Source organism: Bubalus bubalis, chromosome X (genome assembly GCF_019923935.1).
Source record: "Bubalus bubalis isolate 160015118507 breed Murrah chromosome X, NDDB_SH_1, whole genome shotgun sequence".
Taxonomy (NCBI): Eukaryota; Metazoa; Chordata; class Mammalia; order Artiodactyla; family Bovidae; genus Bubalus; species Bubalus bubalis.
In genome coordinates this window covers 106,105,634-106,124,503 of record NC_059181.1, presented here as the reverse complement: position 1 = coordinate 106,124,503, position 18,870 = coordinate 106,105,634, and the positions used below count along the sequence as shown (strand labels likewise).

General features: G+C 46.7%; 1 protein-coding gene across 1 annotated transcript in view; it reads right to left on the bottom strand.

The window, feature by feature from the left end:
- Nucleotides 1-16,234, bottom strand: part of LOC102415624 (phosphatidylinositol-binding clathrin assembly protein) — a 48,616-nt gene extending 32,382 nt beyond the window's left edge. The window contains exons 1-3 of the mRNA XM_025276395.3: nucleotides 15,072-16,234; nucleotides 2,537-2,679; nucleotides 866-941 (exon numbers count right to left, since the gene is read on the bottom strand). Coding sequence (XP_025132180.3) covers nucleotides 866-941; nucleotides 2,537-2,679; nucleotides 15,072-15,150 — 298 coding nt within the window. The 5' untranslated portion in view covers nucleotides 15,151-16,234. The remainder of the gene's footprint in view (nucleotides 1-865; nucleotides 942-2,536; nucleotides 2,680-15,071) is intronic.
- Nucleotides 16,235-18,870: the final 2,636 nt, after the last annotated feature.

Sequence of the window (18,870 nt, the reverse complement as noted above, 5' to 3'; positions counted from 1 at the left end):
AATTACTTCACAATATTGTGGTGGTTTTTGTCATACATTCACATGAATCAGCCATGGGTGTACATGTGTTCCCCATCCTGACCCTCCCTCCCACCTCACTCCCCATGCCATCCCTCAGGGTCATCCCAGTGCACCAGCCCTTCCTCAAAGTGTTGATATCACCTTTGGATGTGGTATTGATGGTGACATTTCTGAACCGGAGAAATAACTGAACTTTATTAGTTCTTTTCACATTTTCATAGACACTATTATAAATCCTTAGCATTTTCCTGACACCCGCTATCCCCTTGTTACCATTGCTCTGGTCTTCCTTTCATTCAACAAACGACCTTGCCCCTACTTCATAGACAAAATGTAAAGAGAAAGGCCATGACTGAAACTCAGCTGCTCACTATGGGCCTTGATTCATTTATTCAATTTACTTATTCATTCAACAATTATTCAGTGTTCACTATGATGCTGTAGGTTCAGTAGTGAACAACAGAGACCTCCCCCCGCCAAAAAAAAAAAAAAAGAAAAGAAAAAATCTGCCTACATGGATCTTATACTCCAATGGTGATTGATAGACAAGCAAAAGAAAAGAAAAATACAGAGATGTTTAGTTGCTGAGAAGTGGAAAGAATAAAACTCAAGCAGAGAAGGGATAAAGGGACCATGATTTTTGGGAGGCTGAGGCAGGAAAGCCTCACTGAGTAAATACCTGCATATGTGTTGTGTCAATGAATTTAGAAATTACTTTCCATCATAAAACGTACACCACATCACACCCTTCATCATTCAGAACCATTTTTATAAACTAGGCATGGTTTCCAGAACATTTCCCTCCTTGCCACAAAGAAATATTTCCATCAAAGAATCATCTTACCTTCTACGACACTTGTATCCAGAAAGTTGTGTAAAGTGAACAAAGAACTTCTCGATGCAAGATGCTGGATAAAACGCTGTCAAACAAGTGTGCCAAATTCTCAAAATTAGTTTCAGTTCACAAATAGAGTTCATTCGTGATTTTGTCTTTGTGGATACATACTTAACATAATTCTATCGCACGTATCTTCTATCTCTTTCAGGGGCATTGATTAAGGTGAGCACCATCACACCCTGGGATAGCCAACATAAGGATCTGTAGTGCTGCCAAGTCTGTTGACATACCCACCAAATAAACAAGGGGTTAAACATTAAAGCTAATGTGAATACACACTTTTCACCCACGTCTTTCTATCAGTAACATCTCAGGAATTAGGGACACTGACCTGTCGAAATGACACTGCAGTCGAAAATTCCCATATAATTCATAGTATATAAAGTGAAAGTCACCCAGTCATATCCAACTCTTTGCAACCCCATCGACTATATACAGTGCATGGAATTCTCCAGGCCAGAATACTGGAGTGGGTAGCCTTTCCCTTTTCCAGGGGATCTTCCCAATCCAGGGATCAAACCCAGGTCTCCCACATTGCAGGTGGATTCTTTACCAGCTGAGCCACCAGGGAATAAAACCCACATATAATTTACAGTCAGCTATCTGTAGATGCCATACCACTGTAACTGTGATTCCATCCATGCCTGTGGAATCAACCAAGAATGAATATCGTAGTGCTGTAGTATTTACAATGGAAAAAAGCCACATACAAGAGGACCTGTGCAGCTCAAACCTGGGGTATTCAAGGGTCAGTGGCAATTATAGGATTAATTATTTTAATCATTCATGTTAAATTATTTAACAATTCAATTAATGGAAAAATAAAAAGAATACTGTGGTACATCTCTGGACCCCAATGCCCAGAAATGACAACTGCTAACTTTTGCACATATCTCCTTCAGTTCTATTTTTTGGCAGGAATTTATCATTTATTTATTTGGCTGAGTTAGGTTTTAGTTGCAGCACAATGGATCTTCATTTTGTTACACGGGATCTTTTGTTGTGGCGCACCGAATCTCTAGCTGTGGCACAGGCTCAGTTGGCCTGTGGCATGTGGGATCTTAGTTTCCCAGCTGGGGATCGAACTCTCATCCCCTACATTGCAAGGCAGATTCTTAATGACTGGACCACCAGGAAATTCCCTTCAACTCTATTTTTAAAATAAGAGGCATAAAGCCTTACAGATCAAGTTAATAGTGGCCTTTGTCCCATCCTCAAGTTCAATTTACTTCTCCTACCTAGAAGGAAACATTATCAAAATTTTCATGTGTTATCTTTGCATCCTATTTTATTTATAGTTTCATATATATACCTGTTACATGGACAAATATTGTTTGAATTTTAAACATTTATAGAAATTATATTGGACTCTAAATATCATTCCATGGTATACTTCCTCTACTAGCAAAATGGTATACTTTATTAAATACTGATTGCAAGGAGAAATTCATAAGTAAAAATGGAAAAATTGGTGTTTTAATATCTACTTCTATGTACTTTCCCCACTTGTCATGAATGGAAGCAAAATGTAGTAAGCCCCTAACACACTGAGCATTTTCAGCAGTTGTGTCCCGACAGTCCTTTGTACTAAAAGGAAGGAATATACACCATGCTCACCTCATTTCCATACACCATGAGGTGATGGACAGTAACCAGGGCTTTGAACACCACCACCCAGCTGCTGCTACCAGTTTTCTCAGAAAGAATGTCAGCCAGATGAACAACACTCATATTTGTTCCATTTATGTGCTGGATCAGATCTAAATTAGAGACAGTGACAAGCATTAAAACACAGACTGAGGAAAAAAAATTTCAAAACCAAAATCGGTAACTTTACCTGAAATACAGATGCAATCAAATCTCAGAGACATGACAAAGAGAATCATCTGAAACGTTTTCTTCATTTCCAATAGTAAAATTTGTGCATGCCCATGCTCAGTTGTTCAGCCATGTCTGACTCTTTGCAACCCCACAGACTGTAGCCCACCAGGCTCCTCTGTCCATGGGATTCTCCAGGCAAGAATCCTGGAGTGGGTTGCCATTTCCTCTTCCAGGGGGTCTTCCCAACCCAGGGGTCAAACCCACTTCTCTTGTATTGCAGGCGGATTCTTTACCACTGAGTCACCTGGTACTAACATGGTAGGTGACACTGAATGACTGTTTATCCTATTTGTTCCATAGAGTTAATGAGGATTGTGATTGCATTGACTCTGCTCACCAGTGTCTCCTCAAGACCCAGCACAGTAGCTGGCACATACCAAGTTGGAAGAAGTAAGGAAAATACTTGTTAAATAAATGGATAAGACTCAAGAAGGTAAGTAACATGCTCGAGGTCATACAGGTAGTTCAGTGGAAGGGCTGGGATTTGAAATAAGGTTTGTTTGACTTTGAAGAACAAGGTATTAAATATTATGTCATTGTGCCTCACTCAAGAAAAGTGTCATTCCATGAAGGTTCAGTAAGGAGCTTTGTCTCCCTAAGACTTACTTTTTGGTTTACACCTTTTAATTTCTTACTGCTTCTTCTTCTTTAGTCCACTTCCCCACAGCCTCATACCTGGTTTATTGCAACAGCTTTCTGCTTTCCTGCCTCAAGGTTATAACCATTAATTAATTGACTTTTACAGCCCCTCAAAAGGTAAGTCTCATTGCTTCGTTTTCCTACTGAAGAACATGCAATGATTCCTTGCTGTTTATCACTTCAAAAATTCTCCTTGCTTTCCAAACCATCTATAAACTATCATTCTAAAACAACTTCATCCATAGCACTTATCCATTATGCAGCATCTTCATATGCACAGCAGTAGGACAGGTACTGAGGAAGGGGCTTAACAAATATGCTAGTGGATTAAAGTGACAGACTGACCCTGCAAAGTAAGATTTACTTATTCAACAAACATATATACTCAGCGTCAATGCCTAATATGTGCCAGTTGCTGTGCCATGTTTGGCAGGCTTCCCTGGTGGCTCAGGCAGTAAATAATCTCCCTGCAATACAGGAGTCATGGGTTTGATTATTGGTGGGGAAGATCCCCTGGAAAAGGGCATAGGAACCCACTCCAGTATTCTTGTTTGGAGAATCTCATGGACAGAGGAGCCTGGCAGGTACAGTCCACAGAGTTGCACAGACTTGGACACGACTGAAACAACTTAGCACACATGTTCATGCCATGTTTAAGGTTATGAAGAATGAGATTCTCTGCTATATTTTTTATCTTTAGGTCTGCTTCATTCCTCTTTCTATGCAGTTTCCTCTGCAACCTTTTCATTTCTGCTTCAGCATGATTTCAGTCTTTGGACTGAATCTTTCAGTTATGCTGGTACTGATTCAAGTGCTCCTGTTTGGTTCCATGCACCCTTAACATTGGTAATTATTGCTTAACCTTCAGGTTTTGAAAAGTTAATCCTGGTACATGTTACATCCTACCACAGGGCTGGATTATATATACTGTCCCAGAATCTAATATGGGACCTGTTGAGAATAATTTTCAGGAAACTTTGAAAATATATATAGCAAGAGGAAATTAATCTGCTTAACTGTGGTGAACTGGTAGTTGCTGCAATAAACACCCGTTATCATGATGATAAGAAAAAACTTCAGGAGACCAACGCACATTAGGTCAATGAATAGTTTTGAAGCCAAAGAGCAAAATCAAGAGTTGATCAAAAGGCTGAATCAGCTACAAAGGTTGTAATAGCAATGGGATTTACATCTATTGCCAACAGCACAGACTGTTTATGAAGCCACTGCTCCTGTGCAAAGAGTCAGACATGACTGAGCAAACACACACACACACACACACACACACACCCATACACCACTGCTCTGGCGCAAAGAGTTGGAAATGACTGAGCACACACACACACACACACCCATACACCACTGCTCTGGTGCAAAGAGTTGGAAATGACTGAGCACACACACACACACACCCATACACCACTGCTCTGGTGCAAAGAGTCGGACATGACTGAGCACACACACACACACACATACTCCATTGCTCCAGCACATAGAGTCAGACACGACTGAGCATGCACACAGGCACAAACCCATATGCCACTGCTCTGGAGCAGAGTTGGACATGACTGAGCATGCACACACACAGGCACAAACCCATACACCACTGCTCTGGAGCAAAGAGTTGGACACGACTGAGCATGCACACACACAAACACACACATCCATCCGCCAGTGCTCCAGTGCAGAATCAAACATGACTGAGCACACACACACACCCCCATATGCAACTGCTCTGGCACAGAGTCAGATATGACTGAGCATGCACACACATACACACACACACACCCCCATATGCCGCTGCTCCAATGCAAAGAGTTGGACACGATTGAGCGCACACACACACACACACACACCATAGGCCACTGCTCTAGCACAAAGAGTCGGACACAACTGAGCATGCACACACACACACACACACACACCCCCATATGCCTCTGCTCTGGGACAAAAAGTCAGACAGGACTGAGCACGCACACACACAAATGCACAAACACACACCCATATGCCACTGCTCTGGTACAAAATGTAGGACATGACTGAGTGCACACACACAACACACACACACAGCCATCCACCACTACTCTGCTGCAGAGTTGGACAGCACTGAGCACACACACACACACACCCATCTGCCACTGTTCCTGCACAGAATCACACATGACTGAGCATGCACACACACACACATACACCACTGCTCCAGCACAGAGTTGGACATGACTGAGCATGCACGCACACACGTGCACACACACACACACACACACACACACACTTCCACATGCCACTGCTCTGGGACAAAGAGTCAGACATGACTGAGCATGCACACAAACACACACACATACACACACACACCAGTCTGTGACTGATCTAGCGCAGAGTTGGACATGATTGAGTACACACACACACACACACACCCATCTACCACTACTCCAGTGCACAGAGTAATGGAGGACTGAGCACACGCACACACACACACACAAACACACACACCTATGCCACTGTTCTGGCACAAAGAATTGGACACAACTGAGCACACACACACACACACACACACATGCACAAACGCATATGCCACTGCTCTGGTGCAGTTGGACATGACCGAGCACACACACACACCCATACGCCACTATTCCACCACAAAGAGTCAGACACTACTGAGTGCATGGACACGCACACACACCCATATGCCACTGCTCCAGTGCAAAGAGTTGGACATGAGAAAGTGCACATACACACACACGCGCATGCACACCCATATGCCACTGCTCAGGCGCAAAGAGTGGGACAGGACTGAGCATGAACACACACACCCATACGCCACTGCTCTGGCAAAGAGTCAGACACGATTGAGCACAAACACACACACATACAGCCATCTGCACTGCTCCGGCACCAAGAGTCACACACGACCGAGCACGAATACAATACCCACACAACCACATGCCACTGCTCTGGTTCAGAGTCATACATGACAGAGCAAACAAACACACACACGCACACAGCCATATGCCACTGATCCCGTGCAACGAGTCAGACACAACTGAGCATGCAGACACACACACACACTCATATGCAACTGCTCTGGTGCAGAGTTGGACAGGACCGAGCACACACACATAGCCATATGCCACTGCTCCACCACAAAAATTCAGACACTACTGAGGACACACACACACACGCACATACCCATATGCCACTGCGCTGGTGCAGTCGGACATGACCGAGCACTCACACGCACACACCCATACGCCACTGTTCTACTACAAAGAGTCAGACACTACAGAGCATGCACACACGCACACACACACACACACACCCCTATATGCCACTGCTCCGGTGCAAAAAGTTGGACACAACTGAGCACACACACACACACACACTCACACTCATATGCCACTGCTTCAGTGCAAAGAGTCGGACACGACTGAGCATGCACACATACACAAACACACAACCATATGCCACTGCTCTGGTACAGAGTCAGATATGACTTAGCATGCATGTGCATACACACACACCCCCTCATATGCCACTGCTCTGACGCAAACAGTTGGACACAATTGAGTGCACACACACACACACAAACCCATATGCCACTGCTTCAGTGCAAAGAGTTGGACACGACTGAGCATGCACACATACACACACACACACACACCCATATGCCACTGTTTCAGTGCAAAGAGTTGGACATGACTAAGCACATACACACACAAACACACAAACGCACACCCATATGCCACTGCTCCAGCTCAAAGAGTCAGACAGGACTGAGCATGAACACACACACACAACCATACGCCACTGCTCTGGTGCAGAGTCAGACGTGACTGATCTCACACACACACACACACACACACAGCCATATACCACTGCACCACCACAAAGTGTCAGACACTACTGAGCATGCACACACACACACACACACCCATATGCCACTGCTCCAGTGCAGAGTTGGACACAACTGAGCACACACACACATACGCACACACCCATATGCCACTGCTCCAGTGCAAAGAGTTGGAGACGACTGAGCACACACACATACAAACACACAAATGCGAACATCCATATGCCACTGCTCTGGTACAGAGTCAGATAAGACTTAGCATGCACGTGCATACACACACCCCCCCCCCATATGCCACTGCTCCAATGCAAAGAGTTGGACTCAACCGAGCACACACACACACTCACAGCCATATGCTACTGCTCCACCACAAAGAGTCAGACACTACTGAGCACACACACACACACACACACACACACACACACACATATGCCACTGCTCCAGTGCCAAGAGTTGGACATGAATGAGCACACACACACACGCACGCACACCTCCATATGCCACTGCTCCAGTGCAAAGAGTTAGACAAGACTGAGCACACACACATACGAACACACAAATGTGCACACCCATATGCCATTGCTCTGGTACAGAGTCAGATATGACTTTGCATGCACATGCATACACACACACACCCCCATATGCCACTGCTCCAATGCAAAGAGTCGGACATGATTGAGCACGCACACACACACACACACACACAGCCATCCACCACTGCTCTGGTGCAGAATCAGACATGACTGAGCACACACACACTCATACACCCATAAACCACTGCTCAGGTGCAAACAGTCAGAAATAACTGAGTTCGCATGCTGCTGCTGCTGCTGCTAAGTCGCTTCAGTCGTGTCCGACTCTGTGTGACCCCATAGATGGCAGCCCAACAGGCTCCTCCATCCCTGGGATTCTCCAGGCAAGAACACTGGAGTGGGTTGCCATTTCCTTCTCCAGTGCATGAAAGTGAAAAGTGAAAGTGAAGTCATTCAGTCGTGTCCGACTCTTCGCGACCCCATGGACTGTAGCCTACCAGGCTCCTACATCCATGGGATTTTCCAGGCAAGAGTACTGGAGTGGGTTGCCATTGCCTTCTCCGTGAGTTCACATAGAGACACACAAACACACACACAGACATATGCAACTGCTCCGGCACAAAGAATTGGATATGACTCTGCACATGCACACACACCCATACGCCACTGCTCCGGTGCAAAAAGTAGGACAAGACTGAGTTCGCACAGAGACACAGAAACACACACACAGCCATATGCCACTGCTCTGGCACAAAAAGTCTGACATGACTCTGCATGTTCACACACACCCACACCCCCATATGCCACTGCTCAGTGCAAAGAGTTGGACACAATTGAGCACGCACACACACACACACACACACACACACACACCTATATGCCACAGCTCCGGTGCAAAAAGTTGGACACAACTGAGTGCACACACACACACACACACACTCATATGCCACTGCTCCAGTGCCAAGAGTTGGACACGACTGAGCACACACATAAACACACAAATGCACACACCCATATGCCACTGCTCCAGCTCAAAGTGTCAGACAGGACTGATCATGAACACATACACAACCATATGCCACTGCTCTGGTTCAGAGTCAGACATGACTGATCACACACACACACACGTGCGCGCGCGCACACACACACACATGCATAGACCCATATGCCACTGCTCCAGCAAAATGACTCAGACACGACTGAACATGCACACACACACCCTTATGCCACTGTGCTGGTGCAGTCAAACATGACCGAGCACACACACGCACACACCCATACACCACTGTTCCATCACAAAGAGCTGGACACTACAGAGCATGCACGCGTGCACACACACACACACACACTCATATGCCACTGCTTCAGTGCAAAGAGTCAGACATGACTGAGCACACACACATGCACACACACACAACCAAATGCCACTGCTCCAGTACAGAGTCAGATATGACTTAGCATGCATGCACATACACACACAAACCCCCATATGCCACTGCTCCAATGCAAATAGTTGGACAAGATTGAGCACACAGACGCATACACCATAGGCCACTGCTCCAGCACAAAGAGTCGGACACAACTGAGCACACACACACACACAGCCATCCGCCACTGCTCTGGTGGAAAAAGTCTGACACAACTGAGCACGTAGACACACACACACACACACACCCATCCACCACAGCTCCAGTGCAAAGAGTCGGACATGACTGAGCACACACACACGCACACACCCATATGTGACTGCTCCAGTGCAAAGAGTTGGACATGACTGAGCACACACACACACACACCCATAAGCCACTGCTCCAGTGCAAAGAGTTGGACATGACTGAGCACACACACACAAATGCACACACCCATATGCCACTGCTCCAGCTCAAATTGTCAGACATGACTGATCCCATACACACACACACACATGCACAGACCCATCTGCCACTGCTCTTGCACAAAGAGTCGGACATAACTGAGCACACATGTGTGTGCACACACACACACACACACACCCATATGCCACTGCTCTGGCACCAAGTGTCAGACATGACTGAGCACACACACCCACCCACCCCCCCCCACACACACCCCCATACGCCACTGCCTGGTGCAGAGTCGGACATGACTGAGCACACACATGCACACACCAATATGCCACTGTTCCACCATAAAGAGTCAGACACTACAGAGTGTATATGCGTGCGCACACACACACACACAAACCTATATGCCCCTGCTCTGGTGCAAAAAGTTGGACACAACTGAGCGTGTGCACGTGCACACACACACCCATATGCCACTGCTTCAGTGCAAAGAGTTGGACACAACTGAACATTCACACATATGGACACGACTGAGCATTCACACACACACACACACACACACACATGCCACTGCTCCAGTGCAAAGAGTTGGACATGACTGAGCACACACACACAAATGCACACACCCATATGCCACTGCTCCAGCTCAAATTGTCAGACATGACTGATCCCATACACACACACACACATGCACAGACCCATCTGCCATTGCTCTTGCACAAAGAGTCGGACATAACTGAGCACGCATGTGTGTGCACACACACACACACACCCATATGCCACTGCTCTGGCACCAAGTGTCAAACATGACTGAGCACACCCACCCACCCACCCCCACACACACACCCATACGCCACTGCCTGGTGCAGAGTCAGACATGACTGAGCACACACATGCACACACCAATATGCCACTGTTCCACCATAAAGAGTCAGACACTACAGAGTGTATATGCGTGTGCACACACACACACACACAAACCTATATGCCCCTGCTCTGGTGCAAAAAGTTGGACACAACTGAGCATGTGCATGTGCACACACACACCCATATGCCACTGCTTCAGTGCAAAGAGTTGGACACAACTGAACATTCACACATATGGACACGACTGAGCATTCACACACACACACACACACACACATATGCCACTGCTCTGGTGCAAAAAGTTGGACACAACTGAGTGCACGCACACACACACACACACACACACACCCATATGCCACTGCTCTTGCACAAAGAGTCCGACATAACTGAGCACACGTGTGCATGCACACACACACACACACACCCATATGCCACTGCTCTGGCACCAAGTGTCAGACATGACTGAGCACACACACCCACCCACCCACACACACACACACACACCCATACGCCACTGCCTGGTGCAGTCGGACATGACCAAGCACACATACACACACAGCCATATGCCACTGCTTCACCACAAAGAGTCAGACACTACTGAGGACACACACACACACACACACACACATATGCCACTGCTCCAGTGCAAAGAGTTGGACATAACTGAGCACACACACACACGCACACACTCATATGCCACTGCTCCAGCGCAAAGAGTAAGACAGGACTGAGCATGAACACAAACACACAACCATACACCACTGCTCTGGTGCAGAGTCAGACATGACTGATCACACACACACACGCACACACACATGCACAGACCCATATGCCACTGCTCCAGCGAAAAGAGTCAGACACGAATGAACACACACACACCCACATACACACCCATATGCCACTGTGCTGGTGCAGTCGGACTTGACCGAGCACACACACGCACACACCCATACGCACCTGTTCCACCACAAACAGTCGGACAGTACAGAGTGTGCACATGCGTGCGCACACACACACACCTATATGCCACTGCTCCAGTGCAAAAAGTTGGACACAACTGAGTGCACATGCACACACACACATGCACACACACACACCCACATGCCACTGCTCCAGTGCAAAGAGTCAGACACGACTGAGCATGCACACATACACACACACACACACATATATGCCACTGCTCTGGTACAGAGTCCGACACGATTGAGCACACACACACACACACACAGCCATCCACCACTGCTCCGGTGCAGAGTCAGACATGACTGAACACACACACATACACCCATACACCACTGTTCAGGTGCAAATAGTCAGAAACAACTGAGTTCGCACACAGACACACAAACACACACACAGCCATATGCCACTGCTTTGGCACAAAGAGTCGGAGATGACTCTGCACATACACACACACCCACACCCCCATATGCCAATGCTCAGTGCAAAGAGTTGGACATGACTGAGCATGTACACACACACACACCCACTCATCTGCCACTGCTCTGGCGCAAAGAGTCGAACATGACTGAGCACATGCACACACACACACACACACACACATATCCACCACTGCTCCAGTGCAAAGAGTCGGACATGAATGAGTATACACACACACATGCACAAACCCATATGCCACTTCTCCAGTGCAAAGAGTTGGACATGACTGAGCCCACACACACACACACGCACACACCCATAAGCCACTGCTCCAGTGCAAAGAGTTGGACACGACTGAGCACACATACACACAAACACACAAATGCACACACCCATATGCCACTGCTCCAGCTCAAAGAGTCAGACAGGACTGAGCATGAACACACACACACACAACCATACACCACTGCTCTGGTGCAGAGTCAGACATGACTGATCACACACACACACACACACACGCACAAACCCGTATGCCACTGCTCCAGCAAAAAGAGTCAGACATGACTGAACACGCACACACACACACACACACCCCCATATGTCACCACACTGGTGCAGTCGGACATGACTGAGCACACACACACACCCATACACCACTGTTCCAACACAAAGGGTCAGACACTACAGAGCATGCATGTGCGCACGTGTGCGCACACGCACACACACCTATATGCCACTGAGCCGGTGCAAAAAGTTGGACACAACTGAGCACACACACACACACCAATACGCCACTGCTTCAGTGCAAAGAATCAGACACAACTGAGCATGCACACATACACACACACACACCCATATGCCACTGCTCTGGTTCGGATTCAGATATGACTTAGCATGCATGTGCATACACACACACACACACACCCATATGCCACTGCTTCAGTGCAAAGAGTCAAACATGACTGAGCATGCACACATACACACACACACCCATATGCCACTGCTCTGGTACAGAGTCAGATATGACTTAGCACGCACGAGCATACACACACACACGCCCCCATATGCCACTGCTCCAATGAAAATAGTTGGACATGATTGAGCACACACACCCATATGCCACTGCTTTGGTGCAGAGTCAGACACAACTGAGCACACTCACACACACACACACAGCCATCTACCACTGCTCCAGTGGAAAGAGTCAGACATGACTGAGCATGCACACACTCACACATACCCAGCACCACTGCTCAGACCATAGAGTTGGACATGACTGACCTCACACACAGACACACACACACACCCATACGCCACTGCTCTGGTGCAAAGAGTCGGACAGGACTGAGCGCGCACACACACACACACACATGCACACATCCATATGCCACTGTTCCATCACAAAGAGTCAGACACAACTGAGTGCACACGTGCAAACACACACACAGAGACACCCAGATTCCACTGCTCCAGCGCAAAGAGTCGGACAGGACTGAGCATGAACACACACACACATATTGCCACTGCTCTGGTACAGAGTCGGACACGACTGAGCACACACACACACACCCATACACCACTGCTCAGGCACAAAGATTAGAACATGACTGAGTTCGCACAAAGACATACACACACATGCACACCCCCATCTGCCACTGCTCTGGCACAAGAGTCGGACATAACTGAGCACGCACACACACACACACACACACACCCATATGCCACTGCTCTGGCACCAAGTGTCAGACATGACTGAGCACACACACACACATACACACACACACCCAATGCCACTGCTCTGGTGCAGAGTCAGATATGACAGCACACACACATACACATGCACCCACCCATATGCCACTGCTCCAGCACAGAGTTGGACAGTACTGAGCATGAACACACATACACACATGCATGCACACACACATACACCACTGCTCTGGTGAAAAGAGTCAGTCACGATTGAACACGCACACACATACACACACATACACACCCATATGCCACTGATCCACCACAAAGAGGCAGACACTACGGAGTGTGCACACACACACACACACCCTTATATGCCACTGCTCTGGTGCAAAGAGTTGGACACCACTGAGCACACACACACACACACCCATACTCCACTGCTCTGGTGCAGAGTCGGACACAACTGAGCACTCACACACACACACACACAGCCATCCACCACTGCTCCAGTGCCAAGAGTCAGACACGATTGAGCACACACACACACACACACACACCCAACACCACTGCTCAGGTGCATAGAGTCGGACACGACTGAGCTCACACACAGACACACATGCACACCCATATGCCACTGCTCCGGCACAAAGAGTAGGACATGACTGAGCTCGCGCACACACACGCCACTGCTCTGGTGCAAAGAGTCGGACAGGAATGAGCACAGACACACACACACACACACACAGCCATACGCCTCTGCTCTGGCACAAAGAATTGGACATGACTGAGTATGCATGCACATGCGTGCACATGCGCACACACACCCATATCCCACTGCTCCAGTGAAGAGTCGGAGATGACTGAGCGTGTGCGTGCACACACACACCCATAAACCACTGCTCTGGCGTAGAGTCGCACACAACTGAGCATGCACATACATACACACACACACACACACACACACACACACACCCCATCCGCCACTGTTCCGGCACAAAGAGTCAGACATGATTGAGCATGCACACACACACAGACCCCCATACTTTCTCCACAGGGAGTCTCTGGGCAACAGATAACTTTAAGAATGAGACCCCTCTCAGAAAACCGAGTTGTTACTCCGCTGGCTATTATGTCCCAAGCTTCAGGCGGAAAGTGTAACGAGTTCGACGTTTGGGGTTAAAGAGACCATAGATAGGTTGGATTCCAGGCTCAATCAAAGGCACTGGAGTGCGAACGCACCCTCCTCCACGCCCGTGGCCTCCCGGCGCAGAGGCGGGGGGGGGGGGGGTGGGGAACTGGTGGGGGGGGCGGGGGGGGGGGGGGAACTGGTGGGGGGGGAACTGGTGGGGGGGGCGGGGGGGAACTGGTGGGGGGGGGCGGTGGGGGGGGAACTGGTGGGGGGGCGGTGGGGGGGGGAACTGGTGGGGGGGGCGGTGGGGGGGGGCTGGGGCTGCAGCAGGGCCTGCGAGGCCATGGAGCCTACTCACCCGCCAGGTGTTTCTGCTCGGGTTCTGTGGGCTCGTTGGTGGTCGCCCCGAGGGCAGCCTTGGACACGGATGACCCCATAACTGCGTCGCAAGCTGCCAGCCACGAGGGTAGGCAGCGGAAACTGGTCCCTCCTCTTCCGGCCAGCAGACTGAGCCAGGACCCGGGCGATGGGAGGGGCGCCTGAGATGACGGAAGAAAGACCTTGCACGGTAGCAGGCCTTCACCGCCACTCTGTCCTGCGCCCCCTGACTCAGGCCTGCAGATTTATGAGGTGAGGCGTGAAGTCACGAGGTGCTGGGTCCGGGTATAGCGGGTTCAGGCGGGGCAGAACCCCGAGTGAGGCGGAGCATCTCAGGCGACCCAGGCAGACTCATGGTGTGATAGACCCTCAATAAGAGAATAAACAACCACCATTGAGTGAATATCATGAGAAAGAGGGACATATTGCAGACCACAGATGAAAGATCTGGAGATCTTTTGGTCTTAGGAAGTTAAGCGGTCATGTGACAGTGCTTTGGAAATCCTTGACCTGGCCTTCTTAGGGAGGCTACGGTCACGGGTAATGGGATCTATATCCTGCCCAAATCCCTGGCCTTCAGCCCTTCACCCAGCATCATATATGGAAGGTCATAGACTTCTTAATACTATTTCCTTTACCCCTGCAGTCTGTAGTGATCTTACTACTCTCATTCCTGATAGTAATGTATGCCTTCTTTTTCTTCCTTAATCGATCTGGCTAGACAACTATTAATTTGATTGATCCTCTCAAAGGACCACGTTTCGGTTTCATTGATTTCATTCTCTTTTCTATGTCATTGATTTCTACTTCTATCTGTATTAATCCATTGCTTCTACTTGCTTGCAGTTTATTTTCCTCTTCACTTTCTAGTTTCTGAAGAGAGGTTCGATTCTTTATTTAAGATTCTTTTTTTTTTATAGTATAGGACATTAGGGTTAAGTACAGCTTTTGTTGCTGTCAAAGATATTATTTCAGTCTTTTAAATATAATTGAGATCTATTTTATAGAACAGAATATATGCGCTACCAAGGTAAATGTTCAGTGTATCCATGAAAGCTGCATATGTTTTAAATTAATTTATTTTTAATTGAAGGATGATTGCTTTACAGAATTTTGTTGTTTTCTGGCAAACTTCAACATGAATCAGTCCCTCCCATCTCCCTCCCCATCCCACCCTTCTAGGTTGATACAGAGCCCCTGTTTGAGTTTCCTGAACCATACAGCAAATTCCCGTTGGCTATTTTACAAATGGTGATTGCAGCCATGAAATTAAAAGATGCTTACTCCTTGGAAGGAAAGTTATGACCAACCTAGATAGCATATTAAAAAGCAGAGACATTACTTTGCCAACAAAGGTCCGTCTAGTGAAGGCTATGGTTTTTCCTGTGGTCATGTATGGATGTGAGAGTTGGACTGTGAAGAAAGCTGAGCACCGAAGAATTGATGCTTTTGAACTGTGGTGTTGGAGAAGACTCTTGAGAGCCCCTTGGACTGCAAGAAGATCCAACCAGTCCATCCTAAAGGAGATCAGTCCTGGGTGTTCATTGGAAGGACTGATGCTAAAGCTGAAACTCCAATATTTTGGCCACCTCATGCAAAGAGTTGACTCATTGGAAAAGACCCTGATGCTGGGAGGGATTAGGGGCAGGAGGAGAAGGGGATGACAGGATGAGATGGCTGGATGGCATCACTGACTCAATCGATGTGAGTTTGAGTAGACTCCGGGAGTTGGTGACAGACAGAGAGGCTTGGCGTGCTGCGATTCATGGGGTTGCAAAGGGTCGGACATGACTGAGTGACTGAACTGAATGTAAGTTTCCATGTTACTCTTTCCATACATTTTACCCTCCCCTCCCCTCTCCCCATGTCCATAAGTCTATTCTCTATGTCTGTTTCTCCACTGCTGCCCTGTAAATAGATTCTTCAGTACCATTTTTCTAGATTCTGTATATATGCAATAGAATACGATATTTATCTTTCTCTTTCCAACTTGCTTAACTTCGTATAATAGGTTCTAGGTTCATCCACCTCATTAGAACTGACTCAAAGGCATACCTTTTATGGCTGAGTAATATTCCATTGTGTATATGTACCACAACTTCTTTATCCATTTATCTGTCTGTGGACCTCTAGGTTGCTTCCATGTTCCAGCTATTGTAAATAGTGCTGCAATGAACAATAGGATACATGCCTTTTTCAACCCTGATTTCCTCAGGGTATATGCCTAGGATTGGGATTTCTGGGTCATATGGTGGTTTTATTTCTAGTTTTTTTAAGGAATCTCCATACCGTCTTCCATAGGGGCTGTATCAGTTTACATTCCCACCAACAGTGCAAGAGCATTCCCTATTCTCCACACCCTCTCCAGCATTTATTGTCTGTAGACTTTTTCATAATGGCCATTTTGACCAGTGTGAGGTGATATCTCTTTGTAGTTTTGATTTGCATTTCTCTGATAATGAGCAATGATGAGAATCTTTTCATGTGTTTGTTAGCCATCTGTATGTCTTCTTTGGAGAAATATCTGTTTAGGTTATTTTTCCCACTTTTTGATTGGGTTGTTTGGTTTTTTGGTATTGAGTTGCTTGTATATTTTGGAAATTAATCCTTTGTCACTTGTTTCATTTGCTATTATTTTCTCCCATTCTGAGGGTTGTCTTTTCACCTTGCTTGTAGTTTCCTTTGCTGTGCAAAAGCTTTTAAGTTTAATCAGGTCCCACTTGTTTACTTTTGTTTTTATTTCCATTCCTCTAGGAGGTGGGTCATAAAGGATCTTGCTTTCACTTATGTCATCAAGTTTTCCTTTAAGAGTTTTATAGTTTCTGGTCTTACATTTAGGTCTTTGAAAGCTGCATTTTTCTTTTCCTGCTCAATGCAGTGTTCAATTAAATGTGTTTTACCTTTATTGGTATTGTATCACAAGTGACTGAAGCTCTGTTCATTTGCATTTTTATAGCCTTTCTCCCCAACCCTGAACTTCAGGTTGGAGACTTTATTTTGCTATGTCTTCAAGTTCACTGATCTTAGTTTTGCAGAGTCTAATCTTCTCTTAATCCCGTTTTTTCATGTCCAATAAGGTATTTTTCATCTCTAGAATTTCCATACGCTCTCTTCATTATGTTAACATTTTCCTTTAAACCCTTGAGGATAGCACAGTAACTATCAAGGTTGTATGCTTATCAACCAATTCCTTCATCTTTGACATTTCTGGCTCTGTTTCTATTGACTTATTTTTGTCTTTGACGTAGCTAACATTTTTTCTGCTTCTTCCCATGCAATTTTGTATAGATGTCAAATATTGTTAATTTTGCTTCACTGAGTGCTATATTTTTATATATTCCTTTACAGAATGTTAAAGTTTGTTTAGACAGGCACATACATTACTTTAATATCTCTTCTATCCTTTCAGCATATGTTTTCTCAAACAACTTCATTGGTATTTAATTCATAGATGATATTTAATTCATATATCATGGTGCAGTGGTAAAGAATCTACTTACCAGTGCAGGAGACCCAGGTCTGATTCCTGGGCTGTAAGGATCCCCTGGTGGAGGAAATGACAACCAAATCCAGTATTCCTGCCTGGAAAATTCCATGGACAGAGGAGCCTGGAGGGTTGCAGTCCATGGGGTTGCAAAGAGTCAGACACAACTGAGTGACTGAGCATGTACACTATCATACCATTCACCCATTTAGTTTACAAACTGGTAGTTTTTAGTATATTCAGAGTTGTATGACCAGCACCAGGATCAATTTACAACAGTTTACAAAGAAACTCC